At 32.2% G+C, this 25,588-nt stretch overlaps 2 protein-coding genes across 4 annotated transcripts in view; one reads left to right on the top strand and one right to left on the bottom strand.

Annotated features, from left to right (window-relative positions):
* Positions 1–4,925: 4,925 nt before the first annotated feature.
* On the bottom strand, positions 4,926–18,149 carry LOC134257223 (lipopolysaccharide-binding protein-like). The gene is made up of 15 exons (XM_062739866.1): positions 17,901–18,149; positions 15,296–15,395; positions 14,997–15,128; positions 14,692–14,765; positions 14,379–14,542; positions 13,382–13,445; positions 12,042–12,133; positions 11,581–11,757; positions 11,243–11,308; positions 10,962–11,129; positions 10,762–10,829; positions 7,188–7,230; positions 7,021–7,084; positions 6,614–6,690; positions 4,926–6,221 (listed from the first exon to the last, which is right to left on the bottom strand). The coding sequence occupies exons 1-15, from the start codon at positions 18,004–18,006 to the stop codon at positions 6,180–6,182; spliced, it is 1,437 nt and encodes a 478-aa protein (XP_062595850.1). The 5' UTR covers positions 18,007–18,149; the 3' UTR covers positions 4,926–6,179.
* A 4,668-nt stretch (positions 18,150–22,817) lies between these two features.
* Positions 22,818–25,588, top strand: part of LOC134257224 (uncharacterized) — a 34,664-nt gene continuing 31,893 nt past the window's right edge. For all 3 annotated transcript variants that reach the window (XR_009989875.1, XM_062739868.1, XM_062739867.1), the window contains exons 1-4: positions 22,818–22,950; positions 23,244–23,352; positions 23,634–23,777; positions 24,232–24,293. Coding sequence is in view for 2 of the 3 variants with exons in the window: in XM_062739868.1 (XP_062595852.1) it covers positions 22,830–22,950; positions 23,244–23,352; positions 23,634–23,777; positions 24,232–24,293 (436 nt within the window). In the remaining variant the exon portion in view is untranslated. The remainder of the gene's footprint in view (positions 22,951–23,243; positions 23,353–23,633; positions 23,778–24,231; positions 24,294–25,588) is intronic.

The raw sequence follows: 25,588 nt of genomic DNA, 5'->3' as shown, positions 1-25,588 counted from the left end.
ACTACCTCATGATGCTTCCCCATAAGTTTCATCTTTCCTGGTACAGTGGTTTTTGAAAAGAAGATATTCAAAACATGCCACCAAATTTCTCCTTGAATTGGCGCATGGCCCTTCATTTAAACACATTTGAATCCACTTCACCAAAGGTTGCTGTGTGGTGAATGTGGTTAAAATTGACCTAGTGGTTCTAAAGAAGAAGTAAAAAATGTAAAAAGTTTACTGACGGACAAACAGACAGTCTAAAGACAAAATGTGATCAGAAAAGCTCACTTGAGCTTTCAGCTCAGATGTAAATAAACAAATATACAATTAACTTTATTAACATGCATACTTGTTTTACGGGAACGTTTAGTTCGTCAATACTAATTCTGGTTCAACCGTGAGCTTTCCTCTTATTGTTGAACCCAGCTTCTCTTAAAACCTCAAGACAAAAACACGAGTTACAAATATTGTACTTTTATATAGAATCAGCATGGAATAAACTTCTTATGAGTTTGGGAACTATCAGCACCGAAGGTCTGATTCCAACTGACTATCATTTTCAACAACAAATCAAACATACTGAACAAAGAGCGAGTAAAATAAAAGGATTAACAAAAGGTATATAGAAATCAAGTATCAAACAATTATTGAGCGAATGGTGAAATTTTAGCAGTATGTATATAATAGAATTAAAGATGAAAGAATAAGTGTCAATGTCAATTAAGGAATTAGCTGTCCAATCTCTGACTATGCCTCAGGTGGGATTAAGGCTGTGCGGAATTTATATAATTTATCACATTTGCCGAAATATATGAAAAGTTTTGACAACAATTTATACAAGGTCCGAAAAGTTAATTTACACAGTAATTTAAAATAAGTTCAAAAAATGTTGTATTTTACATCGTAACACTTGCTCCGCCTTCGCGTAAAACACGTCCTCGTGTTTTGATTTTTTTCTCTCTCAATAAAACCGGCCTCTTCTTGGTCTTCCGGATCCTTGACATCTCCGGGATTGACAACGGCTTTGATTTTCTAAAAGGACCGATTCTATGTGATCTCTGTCATCCTGCAATGTTTCGATGGTCTGCAGCAGGGCCTTGTTTTGGTTCCTTAACTCTTTGCTCGTTTTCTCACCTTCAGTCAGAATTTTCATTACATACTGGTTATGTTCTTTTCCGATCTCGTTTAATTTCCTCTGCATTAAGTTCATAATCACTTTATCACCATGGGCGTCTTCTTTCAGTTTTCGAAATTTCTCACGAAGTATGTTATCATTAGAATTCCTTGATTGTTCTTGCATCTCCTTTTTCATAGCCATATTTTGATTTTCAAGTTTTTCGATTTCACATTGCGCTTTTGATAATTTGATCGCCATATTTTTCTTCTCTTTATTTGACATGCATAGTTGGATTTTAACATTTTTCAGCTCAGTTCGTAAAGTAGACGATGTGTCGCAATATAATCGAAACTGGCTGTCTCTAACGGAATTAAATGGTAATTCTCGCAGAATTCGTTTGTTTTCGAGATACTTGCTCAGTCGTTTCATGTCTCGCGCTTTCCTTTTGCGTGGAATTACTGGTTCTTTGTGTTCGGGTTTTGGCGCTGCTTTCTTCATCTGTGTAAAACACATCCTCGAATAATGTCCAATTCTGTGACATTGGTAACACTTCTGGCTTAACGCAAAACATAAAACGTTAGGATGCACGTTTCCGCACCTTCCGCACACTGGATGCTGGCATGAAGGAAAGTTGAACTTTCTCTGTCTCCACTGCGGTCGGAAAGAATAATCCATTGCTGGTCCTAAAACGTCAGCTTCATCTGTCAAAATCTGGGGAAAACTAGCTGTGTAGCTCTTGTAGAGGTCCAGGATCTGACTACTACAAAGTATATGTAGCAGTCCCGGGTGTCGTTACCCTTAGGATTCTCGCACCAAGTTTTACGGGAACGTTTAGTTCGTCAATACTAATTCTGGTTCAACCGTGAGCTTTCCTCTTATTGTTGAACCCAGCTTCTCTTAAAACCTCAAGACAAAAACACGAGTTACAAATATTGTACTTTTATATAGAATCAGCATGGAATAAACTTCTTATGAGTTTGGGAACTATCAGCACCGAAGGTCTGATTCCAACTGACTATCATTTTCAACAACAAATCAAACATACTGAACAAAGAGCGAGTAAAATAAAAGGATTAACAAAAGGTATATAGAAATCAAGTATCAAACAATTATTGAGCGAATGGTGAAATTTTAGCAGTATGTATATAATAGAATTAAAGATGAAAGAATAAGTGTCAATGTCAATTAAGGAATTAGCTGTCCAATCTCTGACTATGCCTCAGGTGGGATTAAGGCTGTGCGGAATTTATATAATTTATCACATTTGCCGAAATATATGAAAAGTTTTGACAACAATTTATACAAGGTCCGAAAAGTTAATTTACACAGTAATTTAAAATAAGTTCAAAAAATGTTGTATTTTACATCGTAACACTTGCACGCATTCCATTTGAGTTTCTATTTTAGAACAGGATCACCTACGATACAATTAGTGATATAAATTTTACGGGAAAGATTTCGTCCTCTATTACTGATTCTGGTTCAACCGTGAGCTTTCCTCTTATTGTTGAACCCCAGATTCTTTTAAACCTCAAGACACAAACACGAGTTACTAATTTGGTACTTTTATATAGAATCAGCAAGAAATATACTTTTACATGAGCTTGGGAACTATCAGCACCGAGTGTCTGATTCCAACTGACTATAATTTTTAACAACAAATCATACACACTGAACAAAATAAATGGATTAACAAAAGAATTTAGAAATCACGTATCAAACAATTATTGAGCAAATGGTGACATTTTAGTAGCATGTATATAATAGAATTAAAGATGAAAGATTAAGTGTCAATAAATATAAACAGAAGTCAATTAAGGGATTAATTGTCCAGTCTCTGACTTTGCCTCAGGTGGGATTAAGGCTGTGCGGAATTTATACAATTTAATCACATTTGTCGAAATATATGAAAAGTTTTTATAACAATTAACACAAAGTCCAAAAAGTTAATTTACAAGGTAATTTAAAATAAGTCCAAAAATGTTGTATTTTACATCGTAACATAAACACAAAATTAATATAAATTCAAAAGTCGGGTAAGATACTCGCTATACATGTACAACGCTGTAATAACCAAAAATAAGCAAACATAGAACTTAACAAATAAGCAACATACACATTATCCTTTCGGTGTTAAGTTATTTCTTTATTATTTTGATACAACTGTGTCAAATACATTTTTATAAGACATTTGTTAAGAATTTAGCGACCACTCAGTTTGTTGGACGACGATACAGTTAAGTCATGGTTGAAGAAAAGGACATATGATAAGGTAACGGCCGAATCTGGTCCCTTATCTGATGTAAAAATCAGAACACTGGTAAAATTGTGATAGTTTGTAGTGGAATTTAAAATGATGCTTACTTAATTAAAACAAGCACTTATTTAGATTCAAAGCTTACACGGAAGCTACTAGAGGTTGCAGAAGTAGAACATTTTCCAGATTTTCCTCAATTCTGGTGGAATTTCATCATATTTGAGATACTTTTCTCTTCCGAAAACATAGAGCACAAGCTTACCTATCTGAGATTTTTACACATAAAGTGCATCTGATATTAGTGTATAAAATACATAAATTTGGTAGATCGGCAAGCTTGTGCTCTATGTTTTCCGAAACAAAATGTGCTGTAAAATCGACGAAAGTTTGCATAAACATGAGAAAAATCGAAAATTGACCTATTTCCTGACCTCACTGTGACCTCTGTATATTCTAAATCTTAGAACCAATACTCATTTTGTGGCAGGGGTGACAACAGGTTTTTATGGATAAACTGTTGGATCACTTTGAAAGACACCCAGTCGGGGGCCAAATACTGGTCTTATCCTATCTTGTCATTTTAAAATTCAGAATCATAATCACTTTTAACATTGATGAAATAGATACTGGTATGTCAGACTTTTCAAGCTATATTTTTACACGTGTTAAAACCTGTTGCTTTTTTTAACCGTATTACATGTACTTTTATCTTTTTTTAATCTTTGCTACTACAGGTTCCGTACATTTAACATTAGAAACGCTTAAAATACATTTAAACCAATTTTCTAAATTCATTTTAAAATCAAACAGATGTGTGGCACGAACTTCAAATTAAAATACTCAATGTAATGATTAAGTCTTAAAATCGTGTATATTACCTACTAGTAATTACAATGTTAAGATTGAATAAAAAGAAAATTTAATCGAAATGTACTTATTCGTAATTTTTCTCTGATATTTCTATGTAAAACTTGGAATGTCTCTTGTGGCCCCATCCTTCCCCAAGGGGTCGTAATTTGAACAAACTTGAATCTACGCCACCTCAGGATGCTTCCCCTTAAGTTCCATCTTTCCTGGCACATTGGTTATTGAGACGAATATTTTACAAACATGCCACCAAATTTTCAATAATTCTCAATTGTCTCCCCCTGAATTGGGGCGTGGCCCTTCATTTGAACAAACTTGAATCCGCTTCACCTAAGGATGCTTTGTGGCAAATTTGGTTACGATTGGCCTAGTGGTTCTGGAGAAGAAGTCGAAAATGTAAAAAAAAAGTTTACAGACGGTCTAAAGACAAAATGTGACCAGAAAAGCTCACTTGAGTTTCAGCTCAGGTGAGCGAAAAAGTGTAAATCAACATAAATCATACAATTAAAACTTAATTAACATGCAAACTTGCACGCAATCTATTCGAGTTTCTATTTTAGAATAGGATCACCTAAAAAACAATAAGTGATATAAACACAAAACTAATATAAATTCAAAAGTCGGGTAAGGTACATGCTACATGTACAACGCTGTCATAAACAAACATATATATAAAAAAATAAGAAAACACACACGTTATCCTTTCGGAGTTCGATTATTTCTTTATTGTTTTCACGTAACTATGTTAAATTTTATAAGATATTGGCTAAGAGTTTAGCGACCAATGACCACTCAGGTTTCTGGACAACGATACAGTTACATGTAAGTCATGGTTAAAGAAAAAAATTAAAATTCAGAATCATATTCACTTTTAAAATTGATGAAAGAATTGTTACTGCATGGTATGTCGGACTATATTTTGGCACGTGTTAAAACATGTTGCTTTTCTAACCAGTTACATGTACATTTATCTATTTTTTTTTTCAATATCTTTGCTACTACAGGTTCCGTACATGTAACATTAACAACGCTTAAAATACGTTTAAACCAATTTTCTAATTCATTTTAAAATCAAACAGATATGTGGCACGAACTACAAATTAAAATACTCAATGCAATAATTAAGTCATGAAATCGTGTATATAACCTAATTACAATGTTAATATTGAAAAAAAAAAAGAAATTTTAATCGAAATGTACGTATTCGTGATCAAACCGAAATACTTACACGTTCAAGTATTTACAAGTAGTTTTAAATGTATGCTTTTCATAAATTTTCACAAGTTTCACTTAAAATAGTGGGAATAATATTCTGTAGATGTAGATGTTCTGTAGAAATAGTGGGATAATATTCTGTAGATGTAAATATTCAAATAATGAAATGTTTTCTTTGGTTGTTAGTACGGGAATTAATGTCGCAGCTATTGCAGAAAAAATACATAATTGGTTATGTAATTTTTTTCTGCAATTGCTGCGACGTTAATTCCCTTACTAACTAACATCCCCTGTCCACGTCAGTCATGTACTCCTTGCCATCGATCGAGCAAACTTTCGTAGACAACTCATGTGTATAGAATAGTTTTAATTTACAATCTATGTTAAAACATCAGTCAGCATGCATTCGACTTCATGACAGATTGTGTCTGCTGAAAAGGATATTGTACAAATACCGTTGATAATATTTGCGAAATGTTTAAAGAACTCGATTATGTATCGGTTAAAGGTACTTAAAGTATTCAAACATAAGTATGGGATATTACCTTAATAGTTTATTTGTGTAATAAATTCCAATTTTATCACCCCTGCTCATGTCGGTGCGCGGCCTTATCCGCAAACCACATTACATGAAGCATCATTCAACCCATATACAATGTAATTAAATGTCTTGTCACAAGGGATATAACTTTTATAAAGAGATACGTCTTGTAATAATTTTTCCAATTCATTTTATTTGGTTCATCCACCATATTTCAGATCTGTAGCAATCAGAAGGGTGTCCTGAAATAAACCAATAAAATATAATATTTTAATGCAAATTGCACAGTTTGGGATAAATGTATCATGTCATATCCTAGACTGAACAATAATTTACAATAAATGAAACAGACCTATGATATGGCTCCACGTTCTTGTTTTCAAATTGAAATATCCTAATTTTCGTATTTAATGAGATCAAATTTCATTTTTTTTCTCTGTTACTTAATATTATCACGCAACAAATAAAAACATTATATTTTATTTTGTTCTTTCATTCAAAAAGCTATGCCTTGAACTAAATTTTATCTCCCAATATTAAAGTTATCGTTCTAGAAGTTGTTCTGCTAGGGAGGATGTTATACTAATGTTAAAATATCAAGGCATAAAAAATCAAAGAACAAATGATAAGGTACCTTTCCTAATGTGAGTTCTGTATTTACAAAATGCACCGAGTCAATGATTGGAAGAGGAAATCCTTTGCTTCCAAGTTCTGTAGAAAAAAATTATTTCAAATTGATGTATTCAATATTCAATTCATGGATCAACAATTGTAAAGTTTTTTTTAACACACATGTCCATCATTTTTTTTAAAGTTAATTGTTTAACTGCAGCGTTATTTTCTTTAAATGTACAATGAGGTTAACATCATATCTCTCAGAGAAATATTTTTTTTGTTAATTACTTAGATATAAGTCAAATAAATCAGTTCAAATGCCTTTATGTGCATTGTTATATTTTTGCATTTTAATCTGAAAATATTTCTTTTAAATATGTACTCGTATAACAGAAGAAAATTTCATTCTCTAAAAAGATAACAAACCATTTAGTTTGGGTTGCACAAACATTGAAACAGCAGATTTGACGATGAAATTTAATGCCTGTGTCTGAAAAAATAATTAAATGAATTTGTTCATTAAAACATACCTTCGTGTCATAAAAAACTGCCAGCAATTCATTTTAGAATGGTTAATTACGATTTTTACTTACAGACAAAGCACCAATTTTGGAGTCTTTCACTTTCACTTGTATCCTTAATTTTTCAAAAAATAAACAAAGTCGTTTTATCAAACAAGTATATTTTTTCTGTAAAAGATTCCCTGTCCTTATTATAATAATAATAATAATAATAATTCTTTATTTAAAGAAGGTAACTTAGTGCACTTTCTTCCCCGGGGCCTTCTATAGACAAAATATCAACATACATATATACATACACATGATACATATATATAAATATACATAATCAATAAATAATCATAAGCTATTTCTACATTGTTTTACAAATTTTTTGACTTGATGCTTGAAAGCATTGAGTGTTTGAATATGTACAGGTAAATTATTCCATAAGTATATTGAAAGGAGTTTTACATTTATCACAGAGGTCTAAATTAGATTCAGAAAGATTGTATCGATTATTACACTGGAAATCAAACATACTATTTAGATAAGTAGGGTGAGAGTTGAACAATGATTTATATAACAAAACATATTTATTAACAATAAGTTGCTCATACACTGTGAGCATAGAGGTTGTGAGGGCGCCTAACAAGCACGTTTTTGTTATATATGTGTTTGAATTACTACCCCAAACAGTTAAACAATAATCAATTGAAGGCATAATATATGCATTGTAAAACAGCTTGCGTGTTTGAATAGGAAGAAACTTTTTAATTCTACGGAGGGCAGAAATTTTACGTGACAGTGTTTTACAAACATGGTCAATGTGTACATTGTATTGTAAAGAATTATCTAAATAAACTCCAAGAATTTTTTCATTTGATACAATATCAAGTTTTCTGTTAGATACAAACAGATTAATTTCATGCTTTTGATCTCTTTTGATGCGTACCAACTAACATGCATTTAGTTTTTGTAGCATTTAGAACCATTTGATTTTGAGAACACCAATTTTCTATAAAAGCTATATCCGTTGATAATGTATCTACAATAGTTTGAGAATCTTTACTTGATGCATGTAAAGTGGCATCATCTGCAAATAGGTCTAATTTGGATTTTGTAATACATAAGGGAAGATCATTAATGTAAAATAAAAACAGAAGAGGACCTAGTATAGATCCCTGTGGAACTCCCGCTGTGACTTGCTGATAAGATGAATGTTTGTTGGACAGATGTACACTTTGAAGTCTTTCACTTAAATATGATCTGAACCATTGTAAAGTTATTGCATCAAAGTTATAACATTGTAGTTTTTTAAGTAGAATATCATGATTGACAAGGTCAAAGGCTTTACTGAAATCAAGGAAAACAGTACCAACAAGTTTACCTTGGTCCATTTCATTTAACCATTCATCTGTAATTTTTGTAAGGGCTGTTTGGCATGAATGTAGTTCTCTGAAGCCTGATTGAGAATCTACTATAAGATTAGTATATATTTTGCCACATGTTTTTCAATAACTTTTGATAATGTTGGTAAAATAGAAATAGGCCTATAATTATTTGGATCTAATCTGTTTCCTTTAAACTTGTAAATTGTGAAAAATGCCAGTTTTGATACTGGTATTTATAATATGAAGGTTTATGTATTATTTGTGTTTTCAATAAACGTGGGTCAACACCTTTTACTAATATCTAGTTTATTGAGTAAAGCTAGTACTTCATCATCATTTATAAGTGGGAGTGTACCCAATTTAGATCACACACATGCCTGAAAGAAGTTCTGCAGAAATATTTGAAAAATGAGAATTAAACATTTCTACTATTTCTTGTGTGTCCTCTGTGATATAATTATTTTTAGCAAGTGCAGCTGGAATATAATTAATAGATTTAGAGGCTAAATTGTTTAGTACATCCCACATTTGTTTTGGATTTTTCTTTTGTTCTATAGCTGTTTTGTAATAACTAATCTTGGCGTTTTCAATTAGTGATGTAACTTTATTGCTGTGTTGAGCATTTTGTTAACCATTATCTTGTGTCATGCTTAACTCTTTTTGTTTTTACTTTTGCATGTTTATCTAATACCGCATTAAAAAGTGAATAAAATTCATTAAGTGCTTCATTAGGGTCAGAGAATAATTCCAATGAATGGAAATTAACCTCTTACTGTCATACGGCTAACAAGCCGTGTTATATATGTGTAATTACTAGTAAAATCTTAATGTCTCCTGACTGGGTTTTTTTTTCCCCTGCAACAAAAACTTTTGTTTCAATATTGTTACTTCACAACGAGACAGAGTATTCTGGAATGGTAAGTACTGATTTAGATTGTTTATATTGTTAACTTATTGTATTCATTTAAACTTGTAAATTGTGAATCATTAGAGAATTATAGTGTTTTCGTAGGTCACTTTGAATGTTACTGGAGTGTAGATCACACACACGCTCACGTAGGATTTTTCCCACATTGCTTCATTTTGTTCTTAGCCGCCCGTGTGGTACAGTGGTTAGGACGTCTACCTCAGAGAATGCTTGTCCTTCAAAAACTGTTATGGAGACCGGTTCACTGGATGATAAAAACCGATGTCTCAATAGCTCTCAAATAAAAAGTGCTCAATAGCCGTAAGTGCCAAATAAACCTCTCCACCGGCAAGTGATCGCGTCACCGCATGAGTGAAAAATTATCAAGAGGGACGTTAAACAGAATCAATCAATCATGTTGTTCTTATCAAATGCATCTTTGCTTTTATTTTTCATTGAATTTTCTAAAAATTACTAAATTGTTCTTGATTTGGAAAATTATAAAGAAGATTTTATTATGATTTGCAGGAATCATGAATTTTCTCCATAAAATTTTACCGTTTTTCCTACATTGTTTCACAAAAAAATAAACACCTAAATTATTTAACGCAAAATTATAAATTTATTTCAAGATAAAAAGTGAGAAATGAACATTTCTAATTCAAAATTTTAATACATCAGTACATAAAACGAAACTAACTAAATAAATTCCTTGCATGGAAAAAAATTAACGCTTCATGTCTCTCCACATTGAGTGCACTATATTACTAGAGCTATCACCGCTACACATATACAGATGATTTTAAAAGGACAAAGTATTCACACAATTGTTTTTTGGAGAAAAGTTATTTTTCGTGGTCTCTGGGTCTTCTCTCCATTTTTTAAAAAAGTGTATTCGTTTCTTTGAATTAAAATACACACAAATAACGTTTTTAAAAATGTACAAAAATTGTAATTTTCAAATTATTTTTGAGCAAATCAAACTCAATTTCTGGAAAACATTTTCATTTCCTGTTGCACAGGAACCCCATAAATTAAAAAAAATGTTAAAATTTCATGTGACATGTTGATGAAATTTTCATTTTAACGAATGAAATGATTTTAAGAAATGAACATTTCTTCACATATGAAAACTATTTCCCGCTTCATGTCTGTCTTATATTACTAGACGTATCTCGGTATAAATGCATGTAAATGTTCTTGAAAGTTTGGCTTAGAAACAAAAATTGTAAAATTTACATCCTGTATTATTTCAACGAATGAAATGATTTAAAATTGTCGCATCGTGTAAAATTACATGTACATCATGTATTATTACAATTACAATTTGAATGAATATTGCATAACAAACCGAGAGTATACATACGGTAAATCCGAAACTTTTGCGTATATTTTTCCGTTCTGGATCGTCAAGGAAACTTTAGTTACCATTCTCTGAAATGATTTATTAATTGAAAGCACTGATAATGAGAGTTATTTCAAATTATTATTTTCAGTCTTTTCATCACTAGGTTAATTTCTATTTCCTGTGATATAATATCTATTTAAATATAATGTAAAGATTACCGCAGAAAGCGTCAAAAAGTAAATGTATTTCCCGCCTTGTTGTTGAGCAAAGAAGAGAATATCACCAGAGGCGTCTACCATGGTAGACCCATTCCTGACGGTCATGTTCGGCATCACTGTAGATTTCATGTATAACATCACTGTTGTGTTCGGAAATTTCTCTCCAATCTAAATAATTTTATTAATAATTTATTTTCTACATGAGCCAAAATATAAGTAGTTTAAACTCTAGACTAGTTGTACGCGGAGTTTTTAATTTCTGTGAAAGCTTTTTTACTTACAGCTTTGATGAATTTTCCAATGCAATTTGTTTTTGGACAAGTTGTATTTAACACACCAGACGGAAGCTGCAAAATTTTGACAACCATTGTTACAATACGTATACATATTGAACGAAAATACTAAAAAACGGTTTAAAACTTAGTACGCTTTACTGCAACTGATGTCTTCAATAATACCATTTTAAAAGACCACTAAAGGCAACTGTCCTTCCAATTGAAGATACTTAAACTACTTTGCCGATCCTATACAAATGTTATAATACATACACTTGTACAAGTAACTATAGTTGTAGTTTAAAAGTAGAAAAGTGTTTTCGCTACTTGCGTGTAGAACTTACATCTTTGTTGGTAACGTTATACTGAAGTTTATTATATTTGTATGCATTATACGCCATGGAATTGAAGAGGAAATCAGACATCCACAAGTACATCATTCTGGAGGTATCGTTGAAATTCAGCAAGGGAGGAACAGGGAATGGAGCTTCTCGAGGATCGGCCTTCCAGTACACCTCTCCCTATCGAGGTTTGAGATAAAAACAATATCACCACTTTTTTCAAAATTATTTGACCATGGCATTTTAAATATTCATTTAACGATTAAGAATGTAATCATTTTGCATATTCATTTTACGATTCAGAATATTACAAGAATCCTGTATAATTTACATAATCCCTACAAGATAAAAAATGATGTCAAATAAAAAAATTTTTTTTTTACAAAGTTTCAGAACATTTGAAAGAAATGTTTTAGTTAATTTCATTATGATAACAAAACGCTGCTGAGAGGTAATACATATACCTTGTGGTACGTTTCCATAAACCTAGCCGTAAAGGCTGGCTTTGCTAAAAGAGTGTAATCCAATAGGAATTGTTTTGCAATTTGCACTGTAACTGTAAAAAGGAAACAAAGGAGAAGCATTTTTATAATAGTTTATATCATTACTTTTCCTTTCAAAATAATCAAGTCAATTTGAAACTTTGTTCCTTTATATGATTCATGTAGTAAAGATAGTAATGTAAATAAATCTTGTTAAAATACATGTAAAAATACATCCGGGATCGGCCAGCAAATTAATTCAATGAAGGTAACGCGAAGTTGTCTGTTTATATATTTTAGAAGCAGGGGGTATGAGTACAAAGGATGATCAATATTTTATGCTCTGAATAATATCCGAAGTTTGATTAAACAGAGTTATTTAAGGAATCACTGTCTAGTTAGCATGGTATGCCAGGGCATTTATCCCATGTTTCCCACTATTGTTGATGTCCCAGGCATACTATGCTAACTAGACAGTGATTCCTTATATTTCCATTTCATTGTGAAATAGAATTGTAGATTTAGACTTTAAAAATGCAGACATAGATTTAAATTACACGAGGATTCCCATCCCAATTTCAATAGTCCTCGCCCACTGACGTCACACAACAGCAGCCGCACGAGATTTTCATGCATATTTAGCCTCCGTAGCGTCAGACTCAGAGACAGATGCGCACGAGATTTGCATGCATATTAGGCCTCCTTGGCTTCTGACCTATTGACCTGCCTAATTTACATTCCGGTAAAATTATCAAGAAATTAACTCCGCTAACTCTCAAAGGGTTATCACAGAGAGAAAAATTAGAAATGGAAATATTTACATGTAGTTGTCACGCTGCAATCGCTCAGTGTGATATGTCTTCATAATGTACAGTCCATAATTGTATAATATTAATGGACTTTTACGAGAAGCACTGACTTTTCTATTTACGCGGACATTTAAACATTCATCATCTACGGAGGTACAGAATTGATAATAGATAAGAAAACCTTTCTGGTGGTCATAGTAATGGTGTCAGGGGCACTTACATGTGAAGGGTGAGAGTTGGGGGTAGGATGATTGTCGTTTGCTTCCATGACACCTTATCTGTGCTTTGAAATAACTGGTTATATTTTTGTTGAATTAAACATTGAAATAAATATTAATATCGCAGAAGAGTTTATGTACACTGTCCTAGGGTAAAAGTAAGCTATCAACTGTAAGAACAGCGCTTCTCGTAAAAACCATTAGGAACACATTAACTTGTAGCAGAGTAAAAAAGGACGTTTGCACCGATTTTATAATTGTTTAACAACGATAAAATTAATTACAATTCAATTACCTGGTAACTTTTTCAAACTCTCCATTCCGTTAACGTCCACCAGTTTATTTACTTGATTGCATAACTGAAATAAATATGTGAGAACCTAGTAAGTTGTTAGAACTTGTGTTCAAATCATTTGTATAGTATTTTTACAATAAAATATGTTCAAACCAAACCAAATAAACATGTTTAATATCATTCGTCCTACTGGATGTTGAAGGTGTTAGTTTTAATTTAAAGGAGATGGGTGAACTTAGCGTGCAAAAAACCCACAAGCTTCAGATATATAAAAATCATATTCAAATTGTGATTTTAGTATTTAGAGTAAAGTTTTCATCATTGATTTTTGTAAAATCATGATAAACAAAAAGTTTTGAGGAAAATTTTCCTTTAAAATTTATTCTTTTATTTAAAAAAATAATGTGGTATCCATTGGGTTCGAACCCTGACAATAAAAATCCTGAGTTGCATTCTCTATTGAGACTAGCACGCCAACCACTAAGCTACACAAGTCCTGATGAAGTGTGGCATTTAAATCATGTTTGTGATATGACCATTGACTTAAGAGACTTCAAGTATTTCTCGAAAGACACGAAAGTTATGTCATAAACTTATATTTTTTAGGTATAGTGGTTCATTGCTCCATAATTTTGGAAACCAAAATATGTATGTTTTATGCAAACTTTGAGGATTACCTTTCAAGAAAATGAAGAGAAGACCCACTCATAACGAAAAATAGTGTGAAAAAATGACTCGTTTTGTCCTCTTTCGTGTGTGTATAATATTTCATAGGCAAATAACTTCAATTTTCATGAGATTTGTGCAAGTTGTAGAGATTTTACATAAAGTATACTTTAATGTTAGATGAAATATTAAGGAAAATTTTGATAAAATTGAGATTTAATTTTTCACCTTCATGTTTGTTGCACTATGAGCTTATCTCTCGTCGTGTTCACCCATCTCCTTACAAATAATTTAATGCTAAATTTGGGGAAAAAAAGAACATTTTTCTTACAATTCCACTGCTTCCCGCAATCATATCTTTGAGTTTGCCTTCCAGCATTCCAGAAAACAGGTTATAAATCCATGCAGCACCGCCATGAAACTTTATGTTAGCTGAACCCACGTTGCAGTTACAGTCAACTGATTTCATTGTTGGGCGACCCGTTTTGTCAACGCCTAAATGACAATATCGTATAAATTTTAATAACCCTATACGTGATTTTTTAAATTTAAATTTGAGGCTTTATTACCTAGCTTTTAATTTTGAATACCGGGTATTGTACGTGAAGTGTGAATCAAAAAGTATTAATGTTTTTCCGATTTACCTATTTCTATATTTAGCTGAAAGGCAATATTACTGGCGCTCAGGTCAAAGCTTCCGGAGTCAGATATTTTAATTCTAAACAGAAAAAAATGTGTTTCTTATTCATAAACTTGAACTCAGTACAATACTATGGCAGAGCAGTTAATTAACTTTGACAAAAAAAACACATTCTGTGCCACACTTTATATACGATTAAAAAAGAAAGTTCACAATTAACATATATTTATTAATAGATGCCAATTTAAAAAGAAATTAAGTGTGTAAATTGTTCATAAAAAACTGCTGATTGCATTTTAGTTTTCTTACATTCCTTTCTTATATTTGTAATGAAAATTTCCATGAAGATCCAATCGAGTTCCACTTGTACTCCAAGACAAGCCAACATTCTGAATCATTGAAACTTTGCTGCTTGGTTTGATAAATTGGTTTACTTTTATTCTAAAAGAAAGCAATAATTTTACTTAGCATTGTACAAGAAGGGATATAGATAATTACTTTTTCATTTTTAACTATACAACTATTTACAATTTAACTCATTGTACCTTTCAATATTCGAGCCCTAAAGGTTTCAGTTCTGAATATCAAATGTATTCCTATAATTTTACCCTGTAATGTCAAACTTGACGCCGCCGGAGCTGCCGTGTTGATCTGGTATTGGTTGACCTGTCACTTGTTTCGTCAAGATATCCAAGGCAACATTTGTAGCTGTCAACAAAAAAGAGAAGGAAAAGAATGAAAAAGAATAGCATACGTGTATATATGTATAAAATAACATTTCTGGTGTTTTATTGGTTTAATGTGCTTGGACAATTGTAATGTCACCAAGTCGGGGTAGTCTGTACAGAATCCGTCTTGATGAACATTTTCTCCAGTGTTACTCCTTTCTAGTTTTGAGATCTGATTGAATTATGTTTGCATTCTTTAATATTGACGTTAACGTTGTTATACATACGTGCATGTTTATTGTTGTAATATTGTGATACTTGAAATAAAGAATTATGATGAGTATTATTATCTTTATTTAAATATTGATACATGTATCTATATACTTTTTTAAAGAAAGATAAACCTACAATAAAATAGATATATTTTTTAAATAATACTTTATGAAATGAATTTAATTGTCAAATAGCCATTTTATGTTTACAAATCTAATTGACAATGACACGTCACGTATTTATATGGACAGTGGTTATACATATACGGACAGTATCAACAACGCTTCAAATTATCACATTGGGTGAAAATTGAATATTTTCTCCGGAAACCCCCTCTTAAACACTAAAGCATGCACGATCCTGTTTTATATTAGTTGTCACGATTTTATATACTAAGTATTTCAACATCTAGTCAGAAATATGTAAGAAAGACATGTAGTCCTCAAGAAAAGAAAAAAACCCAAAAGATACGAAGTACTGGGCTGTATGATAAATTATCAATCCTTTACTTACATAGACCTAACATGTGTGTAGTTTTTGATTTGAAATTGCTAGACATGCCAGACTTATAGCTGTATGTAAGTACGATTCAAAGTATATAAAAAGGTGTCTTCAACAAAGCATCTGAATATATTTTTATTATAAATGGACGTTCAAAAAATGAATATCGAATACATGTTTTTTTGGCAATAAAATATTTCAAAAGAAGTTTACGTAGTATAAAATAGATTGGCTTTAACACAGTAAATAAATTAATAATATATTTTAAATAGATGATATAAAACATTCAAAACTGTATATAAATTGTAAATGTGTCTGTATTCTACACTGTATCTGGCAATAGAATATGGCCAATTAGAAATAGCTTGGCTTCACTTGGACAATTTCCTATGGTTGATTTTTTTAGTATTGCCTGTTGTTTTTGCTTTGATTTGTTCCCAATCCATATTACTTTTTGTTCCAATTCATATTCGTATTAAATTTATTAGAGTGTTCATTTTTTCGTTATCTTATCCTCTAAGCAATGTAATTCCCAAAACTGCACCTAGCTTTGAAAATCAATAAGCCCAGTTCCTCTTGTCTGATTTACCATGCAATGATATGCTTTGTTGCTTACGTTATGTTAAATGTCGTATTTTCTCTAATCATTTTACGAATTAAATCATCTTAGTAATACATGTATGTAAATGTAAGTTCAAACATATGTTATATCAGTTCAAACATATCTCATGAAACATTTGTAAGGAAGTTAAACAAACGCTACAAAAAGTATAAAACATTAGCCTGTTGGTATTACCAACATGATTATATATTTTGAAGTGAATAGCATAATCATGCATTATTTTAAACTTCCCGATCAGGTATTGTATTTAAAAGATGCACAGACACAGATTTGAAGCTAATTGTTTATAATTTTTTCTGTATAATATTACGACTTATATATTGCAATAGCATTTCACAAGAAAATATAATCCAAATCTTAGTTCAACTCGAAGTTATTGAAACTTCGAATTTCTGGTCGGGTTTCATTGACACGTCCTTGCACTTTATGTCGTGATATTAAACAGAAATTTTGAGAAAATATTTACTTCTGAAAATCTGTGTCTATGCACCTTTCAGTAAAAATAACTCATTTTTAATTAGTGTGATAAATCATGAAATATCCGAGGAGAACTGTATGAACTTCAAATGCTAAAACACACGTATTATACGTAATAATCAAATGCTAAAACGAACGTATTATAATTATCAAATACTAAAACCAACGTATTATGATAATCAAATGCTAAAACCAACGTATTGTAATAACGGACAAAACATAAAATTTAATGAAAAGTATAGGTACATGATTGATTGATTGTATATTGTTTAACGTCCCTCTCGAGAATTTTTCACTCATATGGAGACGTCACCGTATGCCGGTGAAGGGCTTCAAATTTTGACCTTTACTCGGCACTCAGGGCCATTGAGCAGTGAGGGATCTTTATCGTGCCAACGCCTGTCGCTGACACGGGGTCTCGGTTTTTAAGATTTCATCCGAAGGACCCGCAACTTTCACTTCAAAGTGCCGAGCGCATGGCGAAGGAACTGTACAGTTGCTACCCATTTTATCGACTAGGTCAGTCGCGGCCGAGATACGAACTCACGACCTCCCGATCACGGAGCGAGCGCTTAAAGGTACATGAATGCATCGGCAAAATTTAAAGAGATTAACAGGAGACACTTATGGCGCTCCATAATATATATTGTATGCGATCAAACAAATGAATACCGTAATCAAGTGCCTTGTCTGTGATTCTTGTCTTTAATCCGGGAAATTTACACTCTGTTGATGTCACAAACAAAGATAAAACTGTCAAGAAACACACTGGCTGCATCGCTGAAGATTTTTTGAAATAAATGTGTGTATGTACATGTATGTCCACTAAAAAGACCTTCCTTGAGACGGCTCAGTTCACAAATAAAGTTAAATGCCCCAGTTGCGAAATACGGACAAGGAAGTAAATGATTATTTTTCTTCATTGATAGTTGCGGTAAACAATGAATGGATACTGCACATCAATGAAACATGCACATGTATATTTTTATTTATTTTTTATTTACATGTACATGTATTTAGATTAAGAGTATTTACAGATAAATATCGGAATTTATGATATATGTCACTTTTGGCGTATACCGGTAATACGTTATCGATTATTCATTTTAGGAAGAGCAACAAAGATTTTGCATCAAAGATTTCATTCAAGTCAGAAAACATAAATAATATTATACATAAATAAGCTACATTTTATAAATCATAAAGTAATCAAAGTCCTGGGGCTCGTTTCTCAAAAAGGCCTACGACCAGGTGTAAGCTTAGTCCGGACTAAATCAGTGACTAAACCCGGAAGTCGGACTAAGATGCGTTTCACAAAAAGGCGTAGACTTAGTCGAGACTAAATTTTGGTTTAAATCTAGGCCTGCTCATGAGTAGGCGTAAGTTCTTAGTCTGTACACAACTTGGGAAAAGGGCAAGTGTTTTAATCATGAAGAGTAAAAAAAAATATTATTTTATACATATTCGATATAATACCTATTCATATTCATGCACATAATTATATGATATGCGAAAAATCATGAAAATTAATAAACAACATATAATATTATGAAGAAAGGTAGTAAAATCCATCGAGGATGCAGGTGGGATGAACTAAAAATTTGTAATTAAGAACTTTGAATTTTAGTTGGGTTGGAATTTAAGAAGTGACAGATTTTATTTTTTTAAAATGTAGGCACGCGTTGTGTGTTGGAAGGGTGTGTGTGCAACCCTCCCGTTTTTTTTATTGCAATATTGCGTTTTCTGTTTTAAAAAGGTGTATAATTTAGGGGCTGATGCCCACTTTCAGCATTTCTCTTCTCGGCTGAATATTTTGGTCACTCAATAACTCCCCCCCCCCATTCACTTTTTAAAAACGATGCCAGGTCCCGGATAATTTTTTTGTTTTGAAATGGATAATGTTTCAATAATTCCTCAAACAATACTCATTTTTAAAAATATATTTTAAATAATGAGAAATATTCGGTAACTATGCCGTGCGATTAACCGAGAGTCAATGCTTCTTTAATGCATGTGTTCAAATATAATATTAATAAAACATAAAATTTTGAATTTGTAAAATGTTCAAGTATTATAGTTAAAGTATTCTGTTCGTAAGACTGTTCACTCGTTGTCGAGAGGTGAGAAGTGTAGATGGCCATGGGTTAATTAATGGCTTGCAAAAGCTTGATAGTTTTAAATCGAATTCTTGTGAACCATATTATAGGCAATAAATCTAGTAATTTTTATAAATTTCTAAAATATTTCCATTAAAATTGAAAATGCGTGTTTTAATGCAAATGGTGTATATACATTTGTATTTCTACATGGCCTATGTAAATTATCATAACGAATGTCGATATCAATGTAAAACTGTATGTCCAAATTGTAATACATGTACCATAAATGCAGGTACATGTATCACCTTGATTGCCAATATATGTCTAATTCATATTGAATAAATTGATTGAAATTATAAAGAATTATATATGGTATGGGTCATTTTAGGCCCCCATTCAGAAAATGTTTCACGTGTCAATTTCTTTCTTGTTCAAGGCATCGCAAGTGTTTATAATCGTCGCTTACTGTGTCAAAATTGTCATTTTTTTTTAAAGTTTTGTTTAAAACTAAGGCACTTTTAAAAAACCTTTTTATAAAATTCTCTGCGTATTAGTTAAATCAATATATCAATAAAAAGATAAAAGAAATATATAAATTTTATTCAGTTTTACAAAACATAAATTTTATTTATGTCTATTGACGTCTAAATTTTAACAAAAACGGACCCAAAGAAATCCGTATATAAGACTTAAAGACAACTGATCATTTTAAAAAAATCTCTTATCCATGTTTTTAATAATTCTTTTTATGATAATTATGATTTCATAACTGATAATTTTTTGACAGTACGTTGGTCGGGGGTTCTGTCCCGTCACTCTCTGCGTAAAGTATTTTAAATACAGAAAAATTTCCTTCAGATACTGGTTGCCCCCCCCCCTTCTCCCGACTTTCAAAACTTTTGCTTCGAGCCTGTTCCAGCCCCTAGCCATATTTGGCTTTTGCTCATAGGAAAATTACTTTTTATTCCAAATTTTCGCAAGAATCATGTATGTACATCATTTTTGTTTTAATGTAGATATCTAATATAACACTTGTGGATGTAGTCTCAGAGGGAGGTTAAAAGATTAAAAAAATTACTCAATCAGTTTTGTTTAGTGTGGCTGTGGGCGCCTAGTACCCGACCCCAATCAGCTCCCTTTTTCAAGATTTCTGAACCCGCTACTATATATGTTATAGCTTTGACCTTGAAAATGCAGATGGGATCGCATAATACATCTGTTTGATAGACGGTGAAAAGGGAAAGCATGCAAGAGCGCTCGTGCTTCCTGTGCTTTAGTACAATGTAGGTCTAAGTTTGATATTTAGATTTGATCCGCCACATGGCATGGTAGTCTCTAAACCAAATAAAATCCGAACTGCGCATGCTTAGTCCTAGAGGAGAGGTCTTAGTCTTAGACCCAGTCTTACGCCGCTTTCTGAAACTCGATTTAGGCCCGACTAAAATTTGGCCTAACTTTCTTAGTCGGACTATCTTAGGCCCAAATCTACGACTTTTTGAGAAACGAGCCCCAGATGTCAATATTTAGGATTACCTCTTACGTACGACATCTGGACATTGCAAATTATTTAAATACTTCCTCATTGCAGCAAAATCAATAGCAAAACGTGCACTATGTAACATTTACCCGTAGCGAAATTATATTTAGTAAACAACCAAAACATATATCAATAAATAACTCAATTTCGCAAACAAATAAAAGCACCTCTCATTTGTGTCCGCCTAAATGAGTGTATTTCAGTGCAATTTACAAAACATTCAGGAAATAATCCTGAAGCAAATAAGGAAAATTCTGGTTCCATCGCTGCAAAAAGGTAAGAATACTCTCACAGAATCAGCATCTTTTATACATGTATATTTTGTTTAACAATTTTTCATGATTCTATAAACATAGTAGACAGGAACAATCTTTATTCTATGTGTCGTTTAGTTCAGTTTTTCATTTAAAGTAAGCTGTTATTCAGCTAAAATTCAATTATAACAAGCATTCTGAGAGCATTGCATACAGTAAGCAATACATGTCCCCTGCCGGAATCCCCTTTTTCTTCAGGATGTCATTTTATAATATGCAAGCCAAAAGTTATGACCAAGGTAAAACTGCTTGATTTTGAGGTTGTGAATGCCTTTAACCTAATAAAATAATCCACATAAAGACGAAAATTCAACTAATTTTTTTTCAACGTCTTTTTCTCGCTTCGTATTTACCATCGGAATTTAGCGCAGCACGAACCCGATTTTAAACCGTTATTAAAAAATTAAAAATGCCATACTTCTGTCAAAAATCAATGAAGCGAAACGAAATTCAAACTTGATCTGATCTGTAACTCATCAAGATACACTCACATACCAAGATTCAGCTCAATATCTGCAAGCGTTTAGAAAAAAAGTGCGGAAAACCAAGTAGGACAGACTGACAGACAGACGAGGACAGACGGACTGATAGACGGACGGACAGACACAAGGAAACCTATAGTCCCCTCCGGTTTCACCGGTAGGGGACTAACAAGCTAGTTCACAGAACTTATGTCCTTGCTTAAGAAAAAAAAAGAAGAAGAGCATGCACGGATCTAGAGATGGTCTAGGGAAGGGAACGGAACACTTTTAAAGAGAGTACAAAATTTCAGGCTTCTTTGAGATATCGTGCAAAACGAAAGTAACAGACAGACCCAAGATAATACCCCCTCCCACTTTTATTTAAAAAGCGGGGGACAATTAAATTAACATGCCAAGTTAATTTTCCAAGCAGATAAAAGTTTCTCACAAAAACCCGTCAAATTAAGAAAAGTTGAAATATATGTAGTCCATAAATGCCGTATCACATGCTTAAAAACAAGCAAATTCAGTGAATCTTTTTTTTTAAACAAAAGCTCAACTTCCTGAGATATTGCTTGGAAACGAAGGTGTTACAATTAAACAGACAGATATTCATACTGACGGTCAGGGTTTTACTATTTCGTTCTGATTGTACTGACTTATAAATGCAAAACATCATGTAAGACATGCTTACGGTTGCCGAGTAAATTCCTTTTAAAATACAGTTGGGCTTGAAAGGTCTATACCTCTGGCTAGTTGGCCAAGATCAATTGGTGAATTTTCAAAAAGGCATTATTATGCAAGATGCTGCTTGGAAGGCCCTGAAATGCATTTTCGCTTCATGTGAACATATACTTTTTATATGTGAGGATGTATGAGGTGCAACTCATAATTAGCACAAAACAAGCGTTCTCCGCGTACATTCTTGACCTATTTATATTTCGTAAAATTATAACCCCCTTTCATTAAATGTCAAGCATTAAAAGAACTGTCTTTTGTCCCCTTAAAGATCTTATATAAAGGAATATTGTTGTCCGATAATGCTCTAAAAAGACGTTCCGGGGACAGGATTGAAGGAGGATTCAGATCTAATTTATATAATGTTACTTTTTAAAGATTTTATTTTTTTTTCTCAGGTCCTTAGGATTTAGAGACTGTACTGTGCTGCAGATGATCTTTTCCTTGAAATCATGAATCTGCTGCTGTTGTTGTGTGTTTTAATATATGTATCAAAATCTCACGACTTGGAGGACTCTGAAAATTGTGATTACGGAGCTATCTTTCGGTTGACAGAGAAAGGCCTAACCTATGGTGATCAATATTTTGAAAATTACAATAATAAATATTTTTTAAATAGTGTATTATTTATATTTCATTATCAATTACAAACAATTGTTTTTAATGAGAAATATTTTTAGAAAATTATTTATATTTCATTATTAATTACAGAGAAAAACTGCATCTTAAATTACTGTTTGTATCTTTAAAGTTATCTTCCTTATTTACAATTTTTCAATTAAATAAGGTTTTATAAATGAATGCTTAAAATCATGCATTTTTTCAGAATGATTAATGTACATTTCATTTCTATGTTGAAAACAAAGCTGCAAACACGGGATTTCCTTCCATGTGGAAAGAAAAGAAATGGAACCTTTCTTTATCTATATATGATGTGAACGAAACAGTCAATGGTGTGAATTATTTCATTGAAAAGTAGGTTGTGCTAGAAAAAAGGTTTTGTGCAGCCTATGAAATTCAATTTCCTGTTAATTTTCTTTAGTAGGAAACACTCATATATGTTTGCACGAGTTATACTTTAGGCCTATCTATAACTTATTTACCCGACTTAATCGATACCTAAGAGCATTCGAGTATAAACCGAGGCAGATTATTGTCAGATAAGATGATGTTAAAGGTATTTTATTAACTTGTTTGAAGTCGGGATTTGGTAAATTCTATGGCAACTACAAGATTTTTTTTTCTCAATGTTTCAGATTGCATTTGAAGCAAAATATGGAGAATGATAACTTTAAGGTGTCAGTTGATATAGACTCTAACCCTGGGTGTTTGAAAGTCACAATTAATGACTCTTTAGCAGCACTACAGGGAAGTGTTTTATGTAGCGACATACATACCAGGTAATAAAGGAAACAAGAACTTTAGTGTGAAAGAGTCAACTTTGATTCTTCCGCAAATAATGATATTTATTGGAAAAAATTTCCGGAACAAACATTCTTTCTCTTTATTTGTGTACATATGTAGATAAATCTCTGAATATAGAATATTTCTTTTGATGGAGAACGTTGTGCAGATGATTAGGGATATAACGTAGAAAAAAAGCAAACTTTACAAAATTAAACACAACGTGATAACAAAATACATTTCCTAGTATAACCGATAGCATTTCAAGATTAATCAACTATTATTTTTTTTAACCTAGAAATGTTCTAATTTGGCACATTATATCTTTTATAAAGAATTCGTTTCGAAGTGCTTTAATAGTGCTTTGAACATGTTTAAAAAATCATTTCTTATGCATTGTATGTTTTGAAATTAGTATAAAATTTATTGTTTGAAAGTTTTATTTTTTAGACATGAAGCCCAGCATTGCAACATAACTATATATATTCCATGGTATTTCAAAGTTCACATTGGTAAGTACATGCATCCCCCATCTCTCCTGAGCCGGAGCGTACCCATCTTTTTTTTTTTTAGCTAAGGGTAGGTCGGGACCACTTGTGTATAAAACACGTTAACATTGGGACCACTCGCTCAAATGGAATATAACATCTCATTTGGGGTCAGGGATATTATGTCCCGAATTGGATATACCTACATGTATACAATGCAAAAAATGAAAATCGTTATCTTTGCATTAAATATAATAAATACACATCAAAGTACTGAAAAAGGAATAGCTTTTGGCAAGCAATTTTTGCAACCCTACAGTTTGTTAGATTTACCCCCAAAGAAGCTCATGAACTTCTGAGGGATTAATCTCCTAAACAACTGACATACAGAAAAACTTGTTAACCGAAAGATATTCAATTATAAATATCTTAAAGTCTATTAATGATATTTGTAGCCGAAATGAAACTTTTCATTTTTTGCACGGTAAATTTTTATCACATCTGTTATATTCAACTTGGGTGAATGGACTCAACCTAGCTGTGAAGCTATTTAATACTGGACTGATCTTTGCTGCTTTCCTAGCCACAGATCTGAGGTGAGCGATGTGGGTTATTGACCTTTTTTTGTTTTTACTAATGTTGTGGCTTCGTAGACAGGCATGATTTAAATCAAGGAGGTTGCAGTTGATCATCAAATGCACAGAAGATTCAGGAAAGAGTATGGACATTGAAATTTATAGAATCCAAAATGTATAAACACCTGTATTGATAGCGAGTGAGTTTAGACATCCGAATATTAGATAGAAGCAACAGAACCTTCAGAAAAAAAATTAACAAACGACATGGATAATAAATCAGTACAAAAATAAACACATTAATATATTTAAAAACAACAGGTCCAAGGGCCTAACAGGTCACTTGCGTATCATCCAACAACTTTCCAACAATTGATTTAATTCGTGTTTTAAACCAGGCCTGACACATAACAGGGGCCCTGAAATTCACAAATTTAGAAAACGAATCCTTCCTATATGTTATAACTATGTACATGGCTCAATGTTGTAGTACACAGGAGCAAAGGTTAAGATATTTTAAGAATAAATGCATTTTCACAATCTATTCAAATCCTTGCCTTTACACCAGTATCCCTGACCCAGGTAGAATGAAATTTACCATTTTGGAAAAGTCAACCTTTTTATATTGGTTTCATGACGATGATCAATCGATTGGCTTGCGTGATAATTTTATGTATAAGGGTCTTCATGCAAGTTACAACATGTATCAGGCAAGCCACTCGATTGACATTATGAAATCAAAAA

This window comes from Saccostrea cucullata, unplaced genomic scaffold (assembly GCF_032062105.1).
Source record: "Saccostrea cucullata isolate Sc308-1 unplaced genomic scaffold, CSIRO_AGI_Scuc_v1 ctg913, whole genome shotgun sequence".
Lineage (NCBI taxonomy): Eukaryota > Metazoa > Mollusca > Bivalvia > Ostreida > Ostreidae > Saccostrea > Saccostrea cuccullata.
Note: the sequence above shows the minus strand (reverse complement) of the source record. Positions and strands in the feature narration are given on the sequence as shown.

Bases quoted from the DNA above. Each gene is read 5' to 3' on its own strand.
- LOC134257223 (XM_062739866.1), bottom strand. From the start codon at position 18,006: ATGCAGCCAGTGTGTTTCTTGACAGTTTTATCTTTGTTTGTGACATCA. The intron at 14,543-14,691 runs GTAAATCGGAAA...ATTGTCATTTAG, and splicing joins TCAGCTAAATATAGAAATAG to GCGTTGACAAAACGGGTCGC. The intron at 10,830-10,961 runs GTAATCTTTACA...AAATCATTTCAG, and splicing joins ACTTTTTGACGCTTTCTGCG to AGAATGGTAACTAAAGTTTC.